Source organism: Coregonus lavaretus (genome assembly GCF_964263955.1).
Source record: "Coregonus lavaretus genome assembly, chromosome: 6".
Lineage (NCBI taxonomy): Eukaryota > Metazoa > Chordata > Actinopteri > Salmoniformes > Salmonidae > Coregonus > Coregonus lavaretus.
Window position 1 is genome coordinate 47,163,385 of NC_139993.1, and position 23,274 is coordinate 47,186,658.

Genomic DNA, 23,274 nt, shown 5'->3' on the forward strand with positions numbered 1-23,274 from the left:
ATTCACTTTACTTTAGATATGATTTTCTTGTAATTTGTTAACAATACAATTAAAGATGCACTATGCAGAAATCGCTCTGCCATTTCCTAGTTGCTAAAATTTTAATAGTTCGTCCAATTTCAGTTTATGTGACAAAACAAGCAAGTATAGTGTAGATAATCATTGTACCATCTAAACCACTGTGAAATAACTTTTACATAACCAAAATAATATTGTATTTTCAGCTGTTTGAAGCTGTTTTACAAAAATAAACTTAAGAACGGGAAGCATAGAAATAGCGCACATAGAACAGATCTAACGCTTCTTAGACTATGTTAATTTGGTTGGTGTTGCCCAAAAATTTACATATTGCAGCTTTAACTATCACTTAATTAAACTGCTCAAAACCGAAAACTACTGAGCCAAAATTATGTAGTGCCTAGTCAACAGTTTTCTTCAATTGCTTTGGTGCTATTTTCACAAGTATGTGGTGAATTTTCAAAACTCTTAGTACAAAACTCCGAACTGGGAACACTTGTTATGCAGCCAGTCTTACAGTCATTGGTATATTCCCACTGGGCACAGACGTCAGTACAACGTCTTGTTTTGATTTACATTTGGTTGAGTTGTCAACTAACGTCAATTCAATGTGAATCAACAAAAAATGTCACCTTGTCATTGGATTTAGGTTCAAATGTGGGTGAAAAAAAAAATGAAATGCCCTTACGTCAATTACTTTTTGCAAATCAAATCAGTTTTCCATGTTGATTCAATGTCATAACATTTATTTTCTGGGGTTGAAATGACGTGGAAACAACGTTGATTCAACCAGTTTTTGTCCAGTGCATTGAGACAATAAGCAGCCTTTCTGCTCTTTAGTCTGTTAGAAAGGTGGATTTCAATCATAACAGAATGTGGTGCAGCACAATAGTGTTGGGTGAGATCTCAATCTTGTGTCATTATAGATGTTTCAGAGAGAGACAACATTTGTGTGTGTAATTTTTTTGAGCATACTAATTAGGCTATGGGCACGACGAGTTTTCAGCTCACACACACACAAACACACACTCCGCTTTCGTGTTCACTGACAATTTTCCAGTTGCGTCAGGACCTCTTTGTGCAAGTTTCATAAGCAGTATCTGTCTTTCTGCAAAATCATGCCACCACAAAAATAACCATATAACAATGTTTTTAATTCGAAAGATACCTCATTGTAACACAAATAAGACTTTTGGACCAACAAAGACTATTTTATTTGGATTCTTTAATTTCATTGTGTACATTCAACATCACTATACAATGGTCATTAAGGGGTTGTGGTGGAGGTCTGGACCACTCTATGAAGGTTGTTCAGTTCTCTGGTTCTGTCATCTCTGTACAGCATATAGTAGGGACTCTGTAACACATTGTTTTAAAGGGTCAAGGCCATGCAAGCACAAACACATTAGGTTACTACTATAATAATAATAATAATAATAATAATAATAATAATATACAGTATGCCATTTAGCAGACGATTTTATCCAAAGTGACTAACAGTCATGCATGCATACATTTTTATTACTCATGATAATATTGATACTCTACATATTCACAGTAATACTTACCAAAGAGTTTCATGGAAACCTGCCTCCCCACTCTGTCAGATTACAGTTTGATATGTATTTTTTCTTATCCTGACACTTTCAGGGTACACTAGTAAATATACATTAATGTTACAGCACTGTTTACTAATAATAATGGCGTTGCGAAATATCCCATACCTTACGTTTACTCAAATTCTAGGGATCTTCTTCCATTTCTTGGCTGTAAGTAAGATAAGGAAATATTACTGATGTAAGAAATCAAATAAACTTTTGAATGGAGTTAATTCCTGTTCTCTGAATGTGTGTATTCATACCCGATATACGAAGAACCCTCTACTATGAATTCCCCCAGGTCCCTGGAGATCATCCTAAACAGAAAGCACACCGAATATATTAATGAACAGGTGCTATACATTCAGCTATGGTCTCATTTGAGTAGGGCAGTATTTATTCAGCTGAAAACTGCTTTCCGATGATTTTTTTTTATTACAATTTCAGTTGGAACAGAAAGCAGTGTGCTAGATATCCTTGTTGAAGCTCCTTTTCCACTTATTTCATTATTTCGTAGGCAATACCATTAGAGCAGAGATCACTCCCATTGAGTCTCCACCGTAAACAGACACACACTAAGCTGAGCACTTTTCCTCTCACAGTTCTGCTGTAGCTACTATGTCAATGCCAATCCCAGGTAGAATTAAGGATTAATTATGTTGAGTTAAAGCACAGCAATGTGGAAGTTCACCTGTCAGATGCTCTAATTTTAGACCGTAATTACCTGCATCATGGAAAAGAACAGCTAATGTAGACAGAGCGAGTACAGAGAGTGACAATATGTGTGTAAAAAAGGTAGCCTCTATACGCACAATGAATCACATGCATCACATACTGTACACAAACACACATCACTTACACAACAGTCTCATAATAGGGCGGCACACTGAAAAAAGGACAAATCCTGTATACGTTGACAAAGTGAAAAGAGCATATCCTCATCATTTCCTGTATTGACTTCTAAGGGCACGACAAGAGTTTTAGCTCTCCCATGTAAATAAAAGCAAAGGATGCTCACAAGATCTTTCACTTGATCATTACTATTACACTATAACAAAGTACTGTAAATTGTGGTGGCTTTGTTATATGTGAGTCTAAATATGAATAATAATTTGATAATTTGATAATGTACAAGTGGGTATTAATAGGCGTGTGAATTTTTGTTGCATATCCCAAATCTCCCTGAGATACTCTTTGAGAATGGGGCCAGTGTCTGCCATTATCAATGGCAACCCTGGAGCAATTAGGGTTAAGTGCCTTGCTCAAGGGCACGTTTGTCACCTTGTTGGCTCGGGGATTCAAACTTGCCACCTTTTGGTTACTGGCCCAATGCTCTAAACGCTGGGCTACCTGCAGCCGGCTGCTAAGAGATTAGCGCAGGGGTCTCCAAAAGGTCGATCCTTGAGCTACCAGGAGCTCGCAGACCACCTATGAGTATCTAGCCAAACAAGTACATGCAATTTTCACGTGTTCCACCGCAAACTAATCTCAGAAGTATCAGACACCGCAAGCTCCCAGCTACTGTCTAACCAACGCAACATTAACATTATCCCACCCGTGGTAAGCCACTATTGGCTTAAAAAGCCAAACCTAACACAATATCTGCCAATTAATTTCCAGCAATATTGCCCCTTTCTGTCTGTGTGGTGCGGGCGTTTGTCTATCACTCCATGTGTAGCCAGTAGTGATGGGTTGTTCGCGAAGGATTGGCTCTTTTTGAACGGCTCTTTTTGGTGAACGTCGGCTCCCTGATTTGCATACTTTTACTATTGCTTTTTGAGCTGCAGACATCGATTATCTGCAGATACATTATAAAAACATTATCTGAATATGGTAATTCCTCAGTGCAGGAACAATATAGTGAGGAGAGAGCCTCATTCTGGTCCATGCTAATATTTTCAGTGTAACATTTTGTCTTCATTTATTTTGCAGGCCATCTAATAATTTGGTCAGGTAAAAATGTATTTGAACTCACATTTCACGATCTGACATAATGGTAGGCAATGTTCTAGGCTTTAAAATTAGATATTTACAAAATGTTCCTGGTTTAAAGAAGAGCCATTTGGGAGCCAAATAAACGTATCTTTTAGGTGAACAGAGCCAAATGATCCGGCTCAAAGAAAAGACTGCCCATCACTAGTAGCCAGTTGATGTGATAACCATCTTGTGGGTTGACAGAGATACTTTCCCCAAAACCTTCTCAATTAAATGTTAACTGCAAAGTAGGCTTACCTGGCAGAAGTAGACCATGAATAAGTACAGTATATTATTTGTATCTATTATTTGATATTTGCAAACTTTTCCATGAAATAAGCAGCAGCAGTACAGAACCATTAGTAGCTTGCAACATGTTTCATTTTTTAAAAGTAGCTCTCATGCTAGAAAAGGTTGGAGACCCCTGGATTAGTGTGATATTTCCTCTCCAAAGAAGTGACAGGTGCAGAATAGATGTAAAAAGGAACATGCAGATCGGTACATACGCGCACCACAAACTCCTCTCCTCTTTCTCCTCTGGTATGAAGTTGAGGAACAAGCTGCAGGAGAGGGTGCATCACAGGGGACTGACACATCCACATACGGACAGACATGAAGAAACATGAGAACCATGAACAACTGCCCTAAGACAGAGACAAAGGGCTGGGGGCTGCAGAGAGGACCATATACACACACAACATTATCACTAGACATCCCATTCATACAGGCACAAGCACACACACACACACACACACACACACACACACACACACACACACACACACACACACACACACACACACACACACACACACACACACACACACACACACACACACACACACACACACACACACACACACACACACACACACACACACACACACACACACAAACACACACACACACACACACACACACACACACACACACACAGTCCTCAGTACAACCCTGTGTTCATTTGCACACTCTGCATTCATGTTTAGATCAACAGAGCACATAGTGACAGCTCACTCTCCACATGCAGGCCATGCCAGGACATAGGACTGCTCTACAGATGTAATGTACTGTACCAGCCTCATGCGTAGGTCATATTGGACAAAATTTGGTGTGGGATGTCATAATGACGTAATTGATCTGATGGCAGTCCCCAGCCCCAATCAGATAACCTGATTACAATCAATTAGACTTATTCTCATGGCGTAATCACAATGTCTAGGAAAGACGTCATATTTTCATTGTTATCTGGTTGACACGTTTTATATTTTATCAACTCAACTTGATTTTACTGTGCTAACATCCTCTGAGGAAAAACTAACCTTTGCAAAGCCAATCTCCACCCAGTGACTATAAACAAAGCTATATCCTAAATGAAATAATGAAGCCTTCACCAGAAATAGAGGATGGCATTTTGGTTCCATTACAATAACTTGGAGACTTGAGAAGAAAATGGTTGGTACTTAAAAATAGTCTACCATGAATTATTCAGATGGGGCAGAAAATGTGTCCGTTCATTGTCCTTTCTGTTTATCTAATTTAAACTGATGATGTTCCCCACGTCGGTCACCCTGATGACACAGTGGAAGGGAGGGGGGCATGAGGAATTCAAAGTAACTCATGCAAACAAGACAAGATACATGGATGTGGACACGTGCTGCCCCCCAAATTGTTTCCAAGAAAGTGTGCATCTTGCATGCAGAGCAAGAGACAAGGGGGAGGGAAGCACTGTGGCAGGTGGAGCAGTGTTTTTTCAACTTTCTTTATACCAGAGATAGGCAAACTATGGTATTTCCTGTACCAGGAACCAGAAACGTAGGGGCCTATCTCCTTGGAGGACAGCTATTGAGAACTGACTACGTTAACAAGCTGAGGGACTGGGCAGCAATAGGGTTTGTGTGCGTGCACGAGCAGGTAAGAGCTGGGGTAATGTAATATGCAACAGAGTCAATGCAATTCATGCCTCATAATATTTTGGTTACTCTGAAAATAAAAACTAAACTAAAACGTAACACTTTTTCAGGGTTAAAATTCACTTTATAAAGTAAAAAAGTAATACCATACTAATAGCACAGTACAAGTAACAAAGAATTTTAAAAATGCAGTGTGCCTTGTTAAGCCGCAAAGCAGTGCACAGTGAACTTGAACTTTAACCCAACTTACCGCCCCCTCTGTTAGGCCAGCACCTTGTTGCTTAGCATAATGAAATAAAAACTATACACAAGCAAACACACACACAAACACACACACACACACACACACATATTTCAAAAGGTTTGATGTTGATTGCATTGAAAGGCGTTCACTAAAGGCAACATATTTCAATAGACATATGAAACAGACATGATGAAACAGACATGATAAAACAGACATAATGTCACACTTACCCTTTTACTAGGATTGTCCCGCGCTTTCAAGTCCTGCAATGACAAGAAAACAAAACTCAATTTACTCTTGAGAATGATTAAAGGAGTAGTTCACTATTTTACAACTTGATGTTAGATGGTTCCTCACCCTGAAAGTAGTCTATGAGCCAGGAGAAACCATGGTTAAGTTTTCTTTATACAGCCATTACAAATATCAGCTAACTTTAGCCACCGCTATTTAAAAATCAATGGAAATGATGGTGGCATGTGTGCATGTAAAAAAATTATGTCCAAATCATCTGAAATCAACTGTACATGTGGTTTGATGTTACTTAAAGGTGATTGGACCATTTAAAAGGAAAACATGCTCACGTGCTGCCATCACTTCCATAGATTTTTCGCGAGCGGTGGATAAAGTTAGCTGAAGGTTTGTAATGGCTGTTTAAAGAAAACTGAACCATGGATTAGTGAACTGCTCCTTTAAACACTGTATATGCACCAAGTGTACAAAACACTAAGAACACCTGCTCTTTCCATGACATAGACTACCCCAGGTGAAAGCTATGATCCCTTATTGATGTCACTTGTTAAATCCACTTCAATCAGTGAAGATGAAGGGGATGAGACAGGTTAAAGAAGGATTTTTAAGCCTTGATACAATTGAGACATGGATTGTGTATGTGTGCCATTCAGAGGGGGAATGGGCAAGACAACATATTTAAGTGCCTTTGAACGGGGTATGGTAGCAGGTACCAGGCGCACTGGATTGTGTCAAGAACTGCAACGCTGCTGGGTTTTTCACGCTCAACAGTTTTCCGTGTGTATCAGGAATGGTCGACCACCCAAAGGACATCCAGCCAACTTGACACAACTGTGGGAAGCATTGGAGTCAACATGGGCCTGCATCCCTGTGGAACACTTTTAACATCTTATAGAGTCCATGCCCCAACAAATTGAGACTGTTTTGAGGGCATCTCAATAGTAGGAAGGTGTTCTTAATCTTTTGTACACTCAGTGTATGTGCAACTGTGTTGTGCTCACGGAACAGGATAAACCACTATGTGTGTACATGTGATATGATTATTGTTTGAGCTACTATGCTGGAACATGAAGGGTGGAATACCTTAGACTTCTGTACAAGCATCAACACACAGAGTTCTCCCAAAACATCAGGTGTCTAGAGTAGCAACCAGAGAGCAGGGGAGAGGAGGTGAGAGAAAGAATCTGATACAGTTGTACAACCTTTTTCATTTCAAGCCTGTAAGTGAGTATTTCAATTTCATCATAATTGGAATTGATCCTGAACTTGAAAATATGTGAGAGTGAGAAATCATTGAACATGAATCTATTCTCTTCAGTGCTTTCATTTGATCATTTCATTATTCTAGTCTTACTCACCTGAAATGGCAGGTCTGCAGAAAGGTAGGATGAGCACACATCTTCTAGCTATGGGAGACAAGACAGGAGAGTGCTGTTATGAGAGGGGGAGTGAAGAATTCACATGTCTCTTTGTTTCAAAGGAAAGCAACAACTCAGTCTTAGTATAGAGAGAGAGAGAGAGAGAGAGAGAGAGAGAGAGAGAGAGAGAGAGAGAGAGAGAGAGAGAGAGAGAGAGAGAGAGAGAGAGAGAGAGAGAGAGAGAGAGAGAGAGAGAGAGAGAGAGAGAGAGAGAGAGAGAGAGAGAGAGAGAGAGAGAGAGAGAGAGAGAGAGAGAGAGAGAGAGAGAGAGAGAGAGAGAGAGAGAGAGAGAGAGAGAGAGAGAGAGAGAGAGAGAGAGAGAGAGAGAGAGCGAGAGAGAGAGATTCTGTGGCCTACCTGGTTGAGAAGCTGGTCCTGGTCTATCGTTGCTCTCTGCTGTTGTATTGGAACACCTTCCATTGAAACACAGACAGACACAAGAATCATTACATCTCTATCATCACATTGATGCTGTAGCACTGAGCAGGTAGGAGTGTGCAGATTGTTTTTACACAACCATAACAATCCACTTCCAGTGCATCACAAACAGAACCCTCTTTGGTTCCGGATAGAACCCTTTTTGATTTCAGGTAGAACCCTTTTGTGTTCCATGTATAACCCTCTGTGAAAACGGTTCTTCAAAGGGTTCTCCTATGGGGACAGCCGAAGAACCCTTTTAGGTTCTAGATAGCAAAAAAAATTCTAAGAGTGTATGGTATGATGTGATCATATTATTTTGTTCATATTGAAAACTCATAGTGACCAACTATAAACCAACAGCTCTGTATCCCAAAAGTCTTCCCCATAAGGAATGTCTTTCTTACAGACCACTATTTAACTTATAGATCCCTCTTTCCCTATTTTCATCTGAATTGTCCTAACAGCACACAGCAATACCTATGCTCTCTCCCTGTCACCATTGTGGTTTAAATGTCTCTAAACACCTGTGCCAATAATCACATAAGAGCATCAAAGCCGCATCAATCGCTCAATGTCACAGAAAATAACCCTTAACAAATATAATTTCTCATCTCACTGAAGAGGGATTGACAGATTGCCATTCTAAATCTATTTATGTCTCAATTATTTGTGATATTATTGCTGTTTGGAGCCAAATCCAAGCCACTGTTAGGAGTCATTATGACTGTTTGTCAGGGCCACAGTTTGCCTGCCTCAGATTAGGTTGACATGTCTCTGCCCCATGCATGGCTGGGGGGTAATTGTAGTAGATTCAAGCTGTCAGTCATAAAACAAAGAAAGGAGTGAGAGAGGGAGAAGAGGGCCATGCATGAGAGAGATTAAAGAGAGAGCGAAACTACCAGTGCAGTAAGTACTGTTACAGGTTTTGGTTTTTCCATTTATGTTTTGAGGTTGGACTTTAGCACGTATAGCTCGTTAGCACGTAGGGCTCACCGATTGGTGTCACCTCGTTAGTCAGTATGTGTTACACTTGTGCTGGTTGCCATCTTGTTAGTGGGAAGGTGTTTCACCTGTGCTAGCCCAGGTACTATTTAAGAGTGGCTGGCCCAGTGCTCCAGTTATCTTGATAGATGCGGAGGGTGGCTGGCCCAGTGCTCCAGTTATCTTGATAGATGCGGAGGGTGGCTGGCCCAGTGCTCCAGTTATCTTGATAGATGCGGAGGGTGGCTGGCCCAGTGCTCCAGTTACCTTGATAGATGTGGAGGGTGGCTGGCCCAGTGCTCCAGTTATCTTGATAGATGCGGAGGGTGGCTGGCCCAGTGCTCCAGTTATCTTGATAGATGCGGAGGGTGGCTGGCCCAGTGCTCCAGTTATCTTGATAGATGCGGAGGGTGGCTGGCCCAGTGCTCCAGTTATCTTGATAGATGCAGAGGGTGGCTGGCCCAGTGCTCCAGTTATCTTGATAGATGCGGAGGGTGGCTGGCCCAGTGCTCCAGTTATCTTGATAGATGCGGAGGGTGGCTGGCCCAGTGCTCCAGTTATCTTGATAGATGCGGAGGGTGGCTGGCCCAGTGCTCCAGTTATCTTGATAGATGCGGAGGGTGGCTGGCTCAGTGTGCCAGTTGTCTTGATAGGGTTAACACCTTTAGTTGGCTTTCCCTATTTTGAGTTCTAGACAAACAATCCTTCATCTGATTTCATTTTGCTACACATTTTTTGTTTGCTTCCTGTCTTTAAGTTTGGTGTGGGTTTTTCTTTTGTTTGCCTCTTCTTGGGCAAATTTAGTGGCCGCTCATGGTGGGTGTCTTTTAGGTTCCAGTTGTTGTTGCTAGTCAACTTTCAGTGGAGACCCCCATGAGTGTCTTTCAGAACCCCTCCTAAAACCCCACCTGTTTCATTTTGGTTGTTGGTCAGTGACTCTTTGTTAGTTCCCCCTTCTGTTTGAGGGACATTTTTGGTGTTCTTGCTGGGGAATGTAACAGTACACTAAAATCATAATTTTACATAATATTACCAAAACATTAGGAGTTCCTCTCCAACTGCTGTATGTTTTGTATATGGCTATGGGGAGGCATTAGAGTAAAGTGTAATTTGGTACTAGAACAACAGGATGTGAAGCCGCATTAGACCTACTGCTGGTGTGAGCTTCTATATGCTTAGGCTACACCAGTTCTCTATGCTGCACAGTTTACAATCAATACAATTCCGGTCTGAGAAAATCCAATCTTGGATAAAAGGTTGTAAAAAAACATATGTTGTAATGAAAGGAACTCGCCCCCCTATCAACTCTAGTTCTCGATATGGGACCAACAAGACCCCAGGCCATCTTCAGAACAAAATAAACGTACCAATTGAAAGTGCTGAAGTAAATGTCAAATATTTCTCAAACCTTTTCTCTCCGTTGGGCAAGTTCCCAAGAATGCGTAATTACGTACAATAATATGTTTGGCATGTAAGATAATCTTGAGTTTAAACATTGATATGGATGTATTCGTATTGTAAGGAATTTAAATATATTGTAACTACCTTTGGTCTACAGTTTTATTTTTTAAGGAGATGTAAACTCTCATTGCACTTTAAACATATAATGCTTTATTTTGTAGGCTAAACAAGTTCCTTTCTATCTTTTCAACATATATACACTACCGGTCAAAAGTTTTAGAACACCTACACATTCAAGCGTTTTTCTTTATTTTTACTATTTTCTACATTGTAGAATAATAGTGAAGACATCAAAACTATGAAATAACACATATGGAATCATGTAGTAACCAAAAAAGTGTTAAACAAATCAAAATATATTTTATAATTGAGATTCTTCAAATAGCCTTTGCCTTGATGACAGCTTTGCACACTCTTGGCATTCTCTCAACAAGCTTCACCTGGAATGCTTTTTCAACAGTCTTGAAGGAGTTCCCACATATGCTGAGCACTTGTTGGCTGCTTTTCCTTCACTCTGCGGGTCCGACTCATCCCAAACCATCTCAATTTGGTTGAGGTTGGGGGATTGTGGAGGCCAGGTCATCTGATGCAGCACTCCATCACTCTCCTTCTTGGTAAAATAGCCCTTACACAGCCTGGAGGTGTGTTGGGTCATTGTCCTGTTGAAAAACAAATGATAGTCCCACTAAGCCCAAACCGGATAGGATGGCGTATCGCTGCAGAATGCTATGGTAGCCATGCTGGTTAAGTGTGCCTTGAATTCTAAATAAATCACAGACAGTGTCACCAGCAAAGCACCCCCACACCATAACACCTCCTCCTCCATGCTTTATGGTGGGAAATACATATGCGGAGATCATCCGTTCACCCACACCGCGTCTCACAAAGAAACGATGGTTGGAACCAAAAATCTCCAATCCAGACCAAAGGACACATTTCCACCGATCTAATGTCCATTGCTCGTGTTTCTTGGCCCAAGCAAGTCTCTTCTTCTTATTGGTGTCCTTTAGTAGTGGTTTCTTTGCAGCAATTCGACCATGAAGGCCTGATTCACACAGTCTCCTCTGAACAGTTGATGTTGAGATGTGTCTGTTACTTGAACTCTGTGAAGCATTTATTTGGGCTGCAATTTCTCAGGCTGGTAAGTCGAATGAACTTATCCTCTGCAGCAGAGGTAACTCTGGGTTTTCCATTCCTGTGGCAGTCCTCATGAGAGCCAGTTTCATCATAGCACTTCATGGTTTTTGCCACTGCACTTGAGAAACTTTAAAAGTTCTTAAAATGTTCCGTATTGACTGACCTTCATGTCTTTAAGTAATGATGGACTGTCGTTTCTCTTAGCTTATTTGAGCTGTTCTTGCCATAATATGGACTTGGTCTTTTACCAAATAGGGCTATCTTCTGTATACCCCCCCTACCCTGTCAATACACAACTGATTGGCTCAAACACATTAAGAAGGAAATAAATTCCACAAATTAACTTTTAAGGCACACTTGTTAATTGAAATGCATTCCAGGTGACTACCTCATGAAGCTGGTTGAAACAATGCCAAGAGTGTGCAAAGCTGTCATCAAGGCAAAGGGTGGCTATTTGAAGAATCTCAAATATAACATAAATTTGATTTGATGTCTTCACTATTATTCTACAATGTAGAAAATAGTAAAAAATATATAATAAAATAAATAAATAAGGTGTTCTAAGACTTTTGACTGGTAGTGTATATTGTTGTTTTTTTGCAAAGAAATGTCTGTTATATAAGTGGTAAATGCAAATAGAAGAACTGAATATGATTAATAATTTAAGTGAGCTTGTTGATTACCAATTTATGTTGAATAGTTTTGAGCTTTTGATTAAAACTTTACATTTTTCATAACCTATTCAATTAGGCTACATCAGACCCGCAAACATTTTCCATAGCCTAAAGAAGTTTAACGTTTTTACATCTTGACTTGGACATATAGCAATGCACAAGACTGTCCATATTCTATACCCAAAGCATGGTCAAAATATATTTTTTTACTTACTTTTGCAGACGGGTAATGCTGAGATGAGGAGAACAAGGAGGGTGAGGCTCGTGCTGCTGAGCGGGTTCATTGCGCTGGTGCTGAGGCTGCTCATGTAGCTCGCGCTGCCGCTCTGAGAGACTATGGTTTGGCACTGAGAGGTCTTCATCATGACTTCTCTCTGGTTGCTCTTGGGTTATGTTCTTGCTGATCTGTGATTTCAAATCATTCACCGGAACAATTTTAAAGCCTGAGGTCACCCCCTCTCTACATCAATGACAGTACAGTGCGTCATTAATTCCACACGTGCATACACTAGGGCCTATTTAATTGATGATTAAGGCTAGGAGGAAACATGATGCTATAACAACAGAAATAACATTCTGCCTGAACAAATAAATGAATGAGATATAAAACAGCAAAACAAAATATCAGAAATTATTACTAGTTTTACAATTATTTTATGGTATAGTCTAAATCCAGGCCTTTATAACACTAAACCGTCAATATAATGAAATAGATATTGTAGCTTAATTAATTTATATCCTCATCAGTCAATCAAATGGGTTCAGACTTGACAAGAAAGTGACAGGTAATGAAAACACGATATTAGAGAACAAAACATTACTATTTAAGACCGTGGGAATTGAACAGTTGGCTATTCAGACCTACTTTTAAAATAAATATTCAGCTTATAGGTTTTAAATAACGGCTTAAAGTTAGCAAATTTGGTTAATTGGAATTCATCAACTCTGTTGGAGGTGAGAAAAAGTGTATTTCCTGTATGTGGAAGATACTCGGGTGAGGGTCGACAACTTTCAGCACTTCACAGGCGTGGACAGGGCTCGGTCAGGAAAGGGTTTTATGGAGGCGCAGAAATTGCATAATCAGGCGAGTGCCTTCATGTCAGGAGGTCCTATGAAACACTACGACTGCCTGGTATGTGACTGCTGTTTTTCCACCCCACTCATGTAAGAAATGGAAGCGCCATTTTACAGTCTTTTGAACAATGTAGTCTCGAATAGCAGGTTTGGGGCCCCCAGCCTGCACAACGGGTCAGCGAGGCCGACTTTACCCAAAATAGAAAAATAAAGAAATAAGAAGGCAGGCAGAAGAATATCAAACTTGATGTGGATAAACTAATACACATTAGCTCTCACGCACCACCACCCAAGGGTCACCAGGACAGAGCCATGTACTGTAGCCTACTGTAAATGAGTTTAATGTGAGAGGTTATGGTTGACCTGTGTAAAACAACTTTATACGAACAAAAGCCTTATGAGAGAGCCTTATGACAAAAACAGACTTAATGGATTGTATAGCAACAAAGCACATTGTAATTTCCCATTCCATTCCTTCATACCAAGCTCAGGTTGACATTGTCATCTGAGACTTTTTAATTTGCTTTAAAATTCTTTAAACATTGTGTCCAGAGCAAGTGTACTTTCTCAGTGTCACAACTGTTATGTGTAGCCTAATGTTTCAGAAGAAAAATACTGTTGTACAGTAAACCCATTAGAAAGATTAAACATCTGTTAAACTTCACTATTTATCAAAGTTTTACATAACAAATTAACACCATCACAGATTGGTTCAGCAACTACACAGATGCTGAGCCAGTCAACCATTTCATTCAACCCATCAGTTCTATTTGTTTCCATCTTCTCAAATAGACTATTTAAGTAGCAGTAGTGTGACCCTAGTTCTCTCAAAGCCAGCCTTTTCTCAGTAAGTTCACACAATTAGACTACGGCAATGTGCATCCGTATTCTTCAATTGATATCAATGGAACTGTAATCAAGTTTGTCATTACTATCTGTACTAAATGGCTAAAGGTCCATCATGTCAACATCAGTTGACCCATATTATATGCCTGCTGTGTTGAATATGGCTCCAACTGAAATGTATACTACGTTGTTAAAATGAAGTCTAGTGGCAACTGAAAGGAGACGAAACCTTAACTTGGCTAGAGTATTGAAACATGGTTGTGAGGGTATTGGTACATATTTAAGGTGTACTGAAACATTCATCCTGAGGTGTTCTGAAACATGACATGCTGTGTTGTAACACCACATAATCAAGAGTTGTGAAACACCTTGCAAGAGACTGGGAGCACTAACCCGGAAAAGGTTGGAAACACTATTATGGTGTTTTGAGTCCTGTGTAGTGCAGAATTAGATCCCTTTTCTTGTGATGTAGTTTCCTCCCTCTAAAGCTCCTAAACACTATGATGGCGTTTCAAATCCTGTCTAGTGCAGAATTAGATCCCTTCTTCTGGAGTTTCCAAATACTGTAAATGGGAGTCCCTCCTCTTGTTGTATAATATTCCCTGCTCTTATATGGTGTGTTTATAAACTCATCAATAATTCCAAAAGGTCAAATGTACAGTATTATGCTCAAACAAAGGACATGAGTTTTGTGAAAATACAAATTAATCAGTTTGTCCAGGATAATAATGGTGTACAAAATTACTTTTTCAATACATGATTGAAGGACAACAAAACCTTAACAGATCTTTCACATTTTTATATTGATAAAGACAGTTCAAAGATCTGTAAGGTATTTATCATATTATTCTTCAAAACCAACAGAAATGTGGCATATTTCACATTCATGACAAAAGAAATACAGGCAATGACTGCTAATGTTAGCAGTAGCACTCATACAAAACTTGTACAAAACTTCAGCCCAGGGCTCAATGCGATCCACCAGTCATCAATTATGCTAATGTCCTGACCTGAGTCTTCATACTTAGATGATGGTACATGGTATGGAAGGTTGATGAAATTAATTGAATCACTGGACAGTTGAGTTAGATGATATGACTGACAGTTGACAGTTCAGTTGGCATTATGCCGCATTCAAAACAACTGGGAACTCAGACAAATACGAGGTCAAATCATGACCAGTGATCTTCAGGTCAGAAAGTCGGAGCTCTAGAAAGAGGCCCGAGTTCCCGAGTTGGAATTCCGAGTTGGATGACCGTTTTTTCCCCAGTTGTTTTGAACGCACTAAAGCCAGAAGTCGGAGACGTCCGAGTTCCCAGTTCCCAGTTGTTTTGAACGTGGCATTAGTCTGTGATCCTGGTTTTGATTGGCATTGGTTAGGATTGGCCAGCCTGTGGGTAATGCAGTATGCATGTATGGTTTTCTGCAGGGAGACAGAAATAATAATAACAAGCAATAATGATAGTACATGAATGCATAATTAGGTTATCAAATGCTATAATAGTAATACATTGCAATATGAATAAAATTATTAAACATATCAATAGCAATTAGCAAAAAGCATATACATGATTAAGCTATGTAAATATAGCAACAAGATAACAATATGAATGTCAAAAGTAGGATGCAATAACATGTGGTGTGGTAGGCCAAAGCTAGCCCTTGATCATGACTCTCAGTTCACTTACATTACACATAAGAGTCATTGGACAAAGGCGTCTTCTGTGCGGGGGAGTTTTGTTAAGAGCCCTGACGCTCGGTCTGAACATCAACATGCATTGATTGCGGTACGGTTTTGGAAGCATAAGTACCTTATCTTTCATATCAGTAAAAAAAAAAAAAAAAAAAAGGTTAAATTGAGACACACCTTTATAGGGTTAGTGTTCCCACACAGCCATGTCTCCATGTTACAGTGCGTGCTTAGGGAAAACAGACGGAAGACAGAGGCGACCACCTGGCTAATTAACCAGCTAGCGTACTCCAAACACCTGTGTGTAAGTGTAACTCAGGAAGTGTAGGGGAAGTGTAGCTGTATGGATGTGGCCAAAACTACTAATGTACAGTGGGGAGAACAAGTAATTGATACACTGCCGATTTTGCAGGTTTTCCTACTTACAAAGCATGTAGAGGTCTGTAATTTTTATCATAGGTACACTTCAACTGTGAGAGACGGAATCTAAAACAAAAATCCAGAAAATCACATTGTATGATTTTTAAGTAATTAATTTGCATTTTATTGCATGACATTAGTATTTGATACATCAGAAAAGCAGAACTTAATATTTGGTACAGAAACCTTTGTTTGCAATTACAGAGATCATACGTTTCCTGTAGGTCTTGACCAGGTTTGCACACACTGCAGCAGGGATTTTGGCCCACTCCTCCATACAGACCTTCTCCAGATCCTTCCGTTTTCGGGGCTGTCGCTGGGCAATACGGACTTTCAGCTCCCTCCAAAGATTTTCTATTGGGTTCAGGTCTGGAGACTGGCTAGGCCACTCCAGGACCTTGAGATGCCTCTTACAGAGCCACTCCTTAGTTGCCCTGGCTGTGTGTTTCGGGTCGTTGTCATGCAGGAAGACCCAGCCACGACCCATCTTCAATGCTCTTACTGAGGGAAGGAGGTTGTTGGCCAAGATCTCGCGACACATGGCCCCATCCATCCTCCCCTCAATACGGTGCAGTCGTCCTGTCCCCTTTGCAGAAAAGCATCCCCAAAGAATGATGTTTCCACCTCCATGCTTCACGGTTGGGATGGTGTTCTTGGGGTTGTACTCATCCTTCTTCTTCCTCCAAACACGGCGAGTGGAGTTTAGACCAAAAAGCTCTATTTTTGTCTCATCAGACCACATGACCTTCTCCCATTCCTCCTCTGGATCATCCAGATGGTCATTGGCAAACTTCAGACGGGCCTGGACATGCGCTGGCTTGAGCAGAGGGACCTTGCGTGCGCTGCAGGATTTTAATCCATGACGGCGTAGTGTGTTACTAATGGTTTTCTTTGAGACTGTGGTCCCAGCTCTCTTCAGGTCATTGACCAGGTCCTGCTGTGTAGTTCTGGGCTGATCCCTCACCTTCCTCATGATCATTGATGCCCCACGAGGTGAGATCTTGCATGGAGCCCCAGTCCGAGGGTGATTGACCGTCATCTTGAACTTCTTCAATTTTCTAATAATTGCACCAACAGTTGTTGCCTTCTCACCAAGCTGCTTGCCTATTGTCCTGTAGCCCATCCCAGCCTTGTGCAGGTCTACAATTTTATCCCTGATGTCCTTACACAGCTCTCTGGTCTTGGCCATTGTGGAGAGGTTGGAGTCTGTTTGATTGAGTGTGTGGACAGGTGTCTTTTATACAGGTAACGAGTTCAAACAGGTGCAGTTAATACAGGTAATGAGTGGAGAACAGGAGGGCTTCTTAAAGAAAAACGAACAGGTCTGTGAGAGCCGGAATTCTTAATGGTTGGTAGGTGATCAAATACTTATGTCATGCAATAAAATGCAAATTAATTACTTAAAAATCATACATCTCTCACAGTTGAAGTGTACCTATGATAAAAAATTACAGACCTCTACATGCTTTGTAAGTAGGAAAACCTGCAAAATCGGCAGTGTATCAAATACTTGTTCTCCCCACTGTAAGTAAAAAAAATATATATATATTCTTTCTCACTGATGAAAGATAAGGGCCATATGTTCCGAAAGCCATATCGTAAACAATTATTATTGACATTTCTAAATGGTAAAACACAGAGATGGGATTGTAGTTCACATGAGCCAGTCGTAAGCGAAACTGACGGCTGAAAACTGTAGGGAGAAGGCAGAATGCCGTCTAGAGTTTTCAAGAGCTAGGCCAAAGCTAAAACAGGCTAAAATGGCAGTGGCTATTTAGTGTAGCATATAGCATGTGGGGTGTAGCATATAGCATGTAGATAAAACTCATTAAGCTAGTAAGCAAACCAGCCAGCAGTATTATCTAAAAAGCAGGCCTTAATTTGCATTAAAAAAACAAGTGCACGAAAGGTTCAAACAATGATGTGTCAATTAACAACTACATGTAGCATCAAGAAAACTGATCAATGAATCAAAATGGCTGTTTTACTTGGACTATTAGTATTAGCCGCCGAAATGCTACACAAAACAAATGTTCTTATTTCCATCCAATTGGCGACAGATTTTAATGCGAATATTCTAAAATCCACATAAAAACAATGTGCACATTTTCCCACCAGAGATGTGTTTCCATCAAATTGACTTGTTACAGATAAAAGGCTGTGCATGGTCCTCTGTACCTCAATTGGTAGAGCATGGTGCTTGTAACGCCAGGGTAGTGGGTTCGATCCCCGGGACTACCCATACGTAAAAATGTATGCCCACATGACTGTCAGTCGCTTTGGATAAAAGCGTCTGCTAAATGGCATATTATTATTATTATTATTATATTATTATGATGACTAAGTCCACATAAAAATACACTTTGCGGTTAAATTCGCATGTACCGTATATCCTATTATTATGGACATGTTTGCCTTAAGTAACATTTACATTTTAGTCATTTAGCAGACGCTCTTATCCAGAGCGACTTACAGGAGCAATTAGGGGTAAGTGCCTTGCCTAAGGGCACATCGACAGAATTTTTCACCTAGTCGGCTCGGGGATTAGAACTAGCGACCTTTCGGTTACTGGCACAACGCTCTTACCCACTAAGCTACCTGCCACTCCCGTAACCATCTGTCTTATGTAACCATACCAAGCAAAACATTTGATTCTAATTTGAGTGCCCAGATTTACATTTACTATGTTACGTCTAGTCTATCAGACCAGGCTGTTTTCATTGACACATACTTTCAACTGAGCATTTGATGTGCTTTCACCTGTCTGAGTTTGTGAAGGTCCCGAATCCTGGGGAGGCACCTTTTTCTTCTTCTTCTGTGGGTTTTATGGCGGACTACAACCCAAAAAGGTGTATTGCCGCCACCAACTGGACAGGTTGAAAAACCAAAACAAGGTAAAAAGAAAATCCAAATGTGATATGGAAACTAACATAATCCACCCAAATAAAAATAGTACATTGACAAAAACAAAACAAAACTCCCACTTCTTCCTTCTTCCAAATCTCCATATCTCTCTTCTCAGGCTCCAGGGCCTGAGAGGGTGGTACGGCTTGTGACAATATTCCATGTAACTCCTCCGCCGAGAAATCTTTCAGTCCCAGGAACCGCTCCACAATTATATCTATCTTCCTGGATCTTCTCTCCACCTTGACAGTGCCATTAATCACCATAGCTATAAAGGCCACAAAGTCCACCTTCTTAACCTTTAAAATGTCAGGGTCCTGCTGGTGAAAGGCAATGCCTGCAGTGAATGCCTATCCATCCACCATCCACCAACCCTTTTAACAGCTGCTGCATATGAAATGCTCTGGACAGCCCTGACTTTGGCCACCTCATTCTCTTTCACCCTTGTCGGGCAATCGAAAGATGTAGCTTCATGGTTCCAACCACAATTGCAATATGTCACATTTTCCTCACTTTTAAAACACATGATATGATATTTTCCACAACTTGGACATCTTGACTTCGTCAACCATTTTGAAAAGAAGGTTGACGACATCCGATCCTCGTTTGTTAAGTCAAATGACACTGCTGGTCCTGCTCACACTGCCCTACCCTATGCTTTGACTTCTTTCTCCCCTCTCTCTCCAGATAAAATCTTGCGACTTGTGACGGCAGGCCGCCCAACAACCTGCCCGCTTGACCCTATCCCCTCCTCTCTTCTCCAGACCATCTCCGGTGACCTTCTCCCTTACCTCACCTCGCTGATCAACTCATCCTTGACCGCTGGCTATGTCCCTTCCGTCTTCAAGAGAGCGAGAGTTGCACCCCTTCTCAAAAAACCAACACTCGATACCTCTGATGTCAACAACTACAGACCAGTATCCCTTCTTTCTTTTCTCTCCAAAACTATTGAGCGTGCCGTCTTTAGCCAACTCTCTTGCTATCTCTCTCAGAATGACCTTCTTGATCCAAACCAGTCAGGTTTCAAGACTGGTCATTCAACTGAGACTGCTCTTCTCTGTGTCACAGAGGCTCTCCGCACTGCTTAAGCTAACTCTCTCTCCTCTGCTCTTGTCCTTCTAGACCTGTCTGCTGCCTTTGATACTGTGAACCATCAGATCCTCCTCTCCACCCTCTCCGAGCTGGGCATCTCCGGCGCGGCTCACTCTTGGATTGCGTCCTACCTGACCGGTCGCTCCTACCAAGTGGCGTGGCGAGAAGCTGTCTCCGCACCACGTGCTCTCACCACTGGTGTCCCCCAGGGCTCAGTTCTAGGCCCTCTCCTATTCTCGCTATACACCAAGTCACTTGGCTCTGTCATATCCTCACATGGCCTCTCCTATCATTGCTACGCTGACGACACACAACTAATCTTCTCCTTTCCCCCTTCTGATAACCAGGTGGCGAATCGCATCTCTGCATGTCTGGCAGACATATCAGTATGGATGACGGATCACCACCTCAAGCTGAACCTCGGCAAGACGGAGCTGCTCTTCCTCCCGGGGAAGGACTGCCCGTTCCATGATCTCGCCATCACGGTTGACAACTCCGTTGTGTCCTCCTCCCAGAGTGCGAAGAGCCTTGGCGTGACCCTGGACAACACCTTGTCATTCTCCGCTAACATCAAGGCGGTGACCCGATCCTGTAGGTTCATGCTCGGAGAGTACGACCCTGCCTTACACAGGAAGCGGCACAGGTCCTAATCCAGGCACTTTTCATCTCCCGTCTGGATTACTGCAACTCGCTGTTGGCTGGGCTCCCTGCCTGTGCCATTAAACCCCTACAACTCATCCAGAATGCCGCAGCCCGTCTGGTGTTCAACCTTCCCAAGTTCTCTCACGTCACCCCGCTCCTCCGCACACTCCACTGGCTTCCAGTTGAAGCTTGCATCTGCTACAAGTCCATGGTGCTTGCCTACGGAGCTGTGAGGGGAACGGCACCTCCGTACCTTCAGGCTCTGATCAGTCCCTACACCCAAACGAGGGCACTGCGTTCATCCACCTCTGGCCTGCTGGCTCCCCTACCTCTGCGGAAGCATAGTTCCCGCTCAGGCCAGTCAAAACTGTTCGCTGCTCTGGCACCCCAATTGTGGAACAAGCTCCCTCACGACGCCAGGACAGCGGTGTCACTCACCACCTTCCGGAGACATTTGAAACCCCACCTCTTTAAGGAATACCTGGGATAGGATCAAGTAATCCTTCTACCCCCCCCCCCCCTTTTTTTAAATAAAAAATAAAAAATAAAAAATAAATAAAAAACATTGTAAAGTGGTTATCCCACTGGCTATAAGGTGAATGCACCTATTTGTAAGTCGCTCTGGATAAGAGCGTCTGCTAAATGACGTAAATGTAAATGTAAATCTTGGCTTCTCCCTTCTGGAAACACTTGAAACATGACCAAAAGCTTTACAATGATCACACTGCATTGGTCTTGGGATAAATGCTCTGACTCTGTAGTTTATATACCCCAACTGCACTTGAGTATGGAGAGACTCAAATCAAAAAACAAAAGAACAGATAGACTCTTCACTTTTTCACCATTCACCACAAGATTCATCCGACGTGCATCAATCACTCCAGGAATATTTTAAATCTCTTCTAAATCGACTTCCCACGAGACGCCAGATATAACCCCCTTGAGGGGTGCCCTGTTCCGAAGAGACACACACGTCACTTTAAACGTATCAAATCGGGTGAGACGCAACGCACATTCCTTCTGATCTGCAGAAGCACAAAAAAGCAAAACAAGCCCGCCTCTCGTGATCCTCACAGCCTTCACTTTACCCAGCATTCTCTCCGCCAGTTTCGATGTCGCAAATGGTTTCTTCAAGATTGGTAATCTGCTCTGCTGCTCCTCATTAACAAACCGTACTCCTACTAGATATGAAGGGACATTCTCATCACTGTACCCTACTTTGCTCCGTATTCCATTCTTTTGAACAATACTCCAATTCTCCTTGATTCTACCGCCATTGGATTCAGAATCCACCTCATCGTCCGCTTCCGCCATCTTTTTCCAGTCTCAAGAAAAATTTTAACCTTGGGGAGGCACCCGCAAGCATGCCTATTTTTATACTTGACCATAGAGTTACGAATGCCCTCTCTCCACCTCCATGCCTCAGACTGGGGGAATTCTGAACAGTACAGCAGAACAATGTTTGATGTTCACATTTTGCCTTTAATCTAAACATTTGTATTCTGATATGAAGGTATGAAAAAATTAAGGTGAAATTTCACACAAAAAACATTCTCCCTAGGCCCTGTTCAGACTTGAGATAAGTTTATTTAAAGTGGACTTTATGTCCATGTTAAGTCTACTTATCAAATCAAATTTTATTGGCCACATGCGCCGAATACAACAGGTGCAGACATTACAGTGAAATGCTTACTTACAGCCCTTAACCAACAGTGCATTTATTTTTAACAAAAAAGTAAAAATAAAACAACAACAAAAAAAGTGTTGAGAAAAAAAGAGCAGAAGTAAAATAAAATAACAGTAGGGAGGCTATATATACAGGGGGGTACCGGTGCAGAGTCAATGTGCGAGGACACCGGCTAGTTGAGGTAGTTGAAGGAATATGTACATGTGGGTAGAGTTAAAGTGACTATGCATAAATAATTAACAGAGTAGCAGCAGCGTAAAAGGATGGGGTGGGGGGGCAGTGCAAATAGTCCGGGTAGCCATGATTAGCTGTTCAGGAGTCTTATGGCTTGGGGTACAGAGAGAACAGTCTATGACTAGGGTGGCTGGAGTCTTTGACAATTTTGAGGGCCTTCCTCTGACACCGCCTGGTATAGAAGTCCTGGATGGCAGGAAGCTTGGCCCCAGTGATGTACTGAGCCGTACGCACTACCCTCTGTAGTGCCTTGCGGTCGGAGGCCAAGCAGTTGCCATACCAGGCGGTGATGCAACCAGTCAGGATGCTCTCGATGGTGCAGCTGTATAATTTTTTGAGGATCGGAGGACCCATGCCAAATCTTTTCAGTCTGCTGAGGGGGAATAGGCTTTGTCGTGCCCTCTTCACAACTGTCTTGGTGTGTTTGGACCATGATAGTTCGTTGGTGATGTGGACACCAAGGAACTTGAAGCTCTCAACCTGTTCCACTACTGCCCCGTCGATGAGAATGGGGGCGTGCTCAGTCCTCTTTTTTTTCCTGTAGTCCACAATCATCTCCTTTGTCTTGGTCACGTTGAGGGAGAGGTTGTTATCCTGGCAC

At 41.7% G+C, this 23,274-nt stretch overlaps 1 protein-coding gene across 1 annotated transcript; it reads right to left on the reverse strand.

The window, feature by feature from the left end:
• Nucleotides 1-1,749: 1,749 nt before the first annotated feature.
• LOC311130566 (neuromedin-U-like) lies at nucleotides 1,750-12,449 on the reverse strand (the record flags this gene model as incomplete). Its single annotated transcript, XM_084163332.1, has 9 exons — nucleotides 1,750-1,785; nucleotides 1,880-1,933; nucleotides 4,097-4,177; nucleotides 5,751-5,801; nucleotides 5,975-6,007; nucleotides 7,077-7,130; nucleotides 7,352-7,399; nucleotides 7,769-7,824; nucleotides 12,299-12,449. 9 exons carry the CDS (start codon nucleotides 12,447-12,449, stop codon nucleotides 1,750-1,752), a joined length of 564 nt encoding a protein of 187 aa, XP_084019458.1.
• Nucleotides 12,450-23,274: the final 10,825 nt, after the last annotated feature.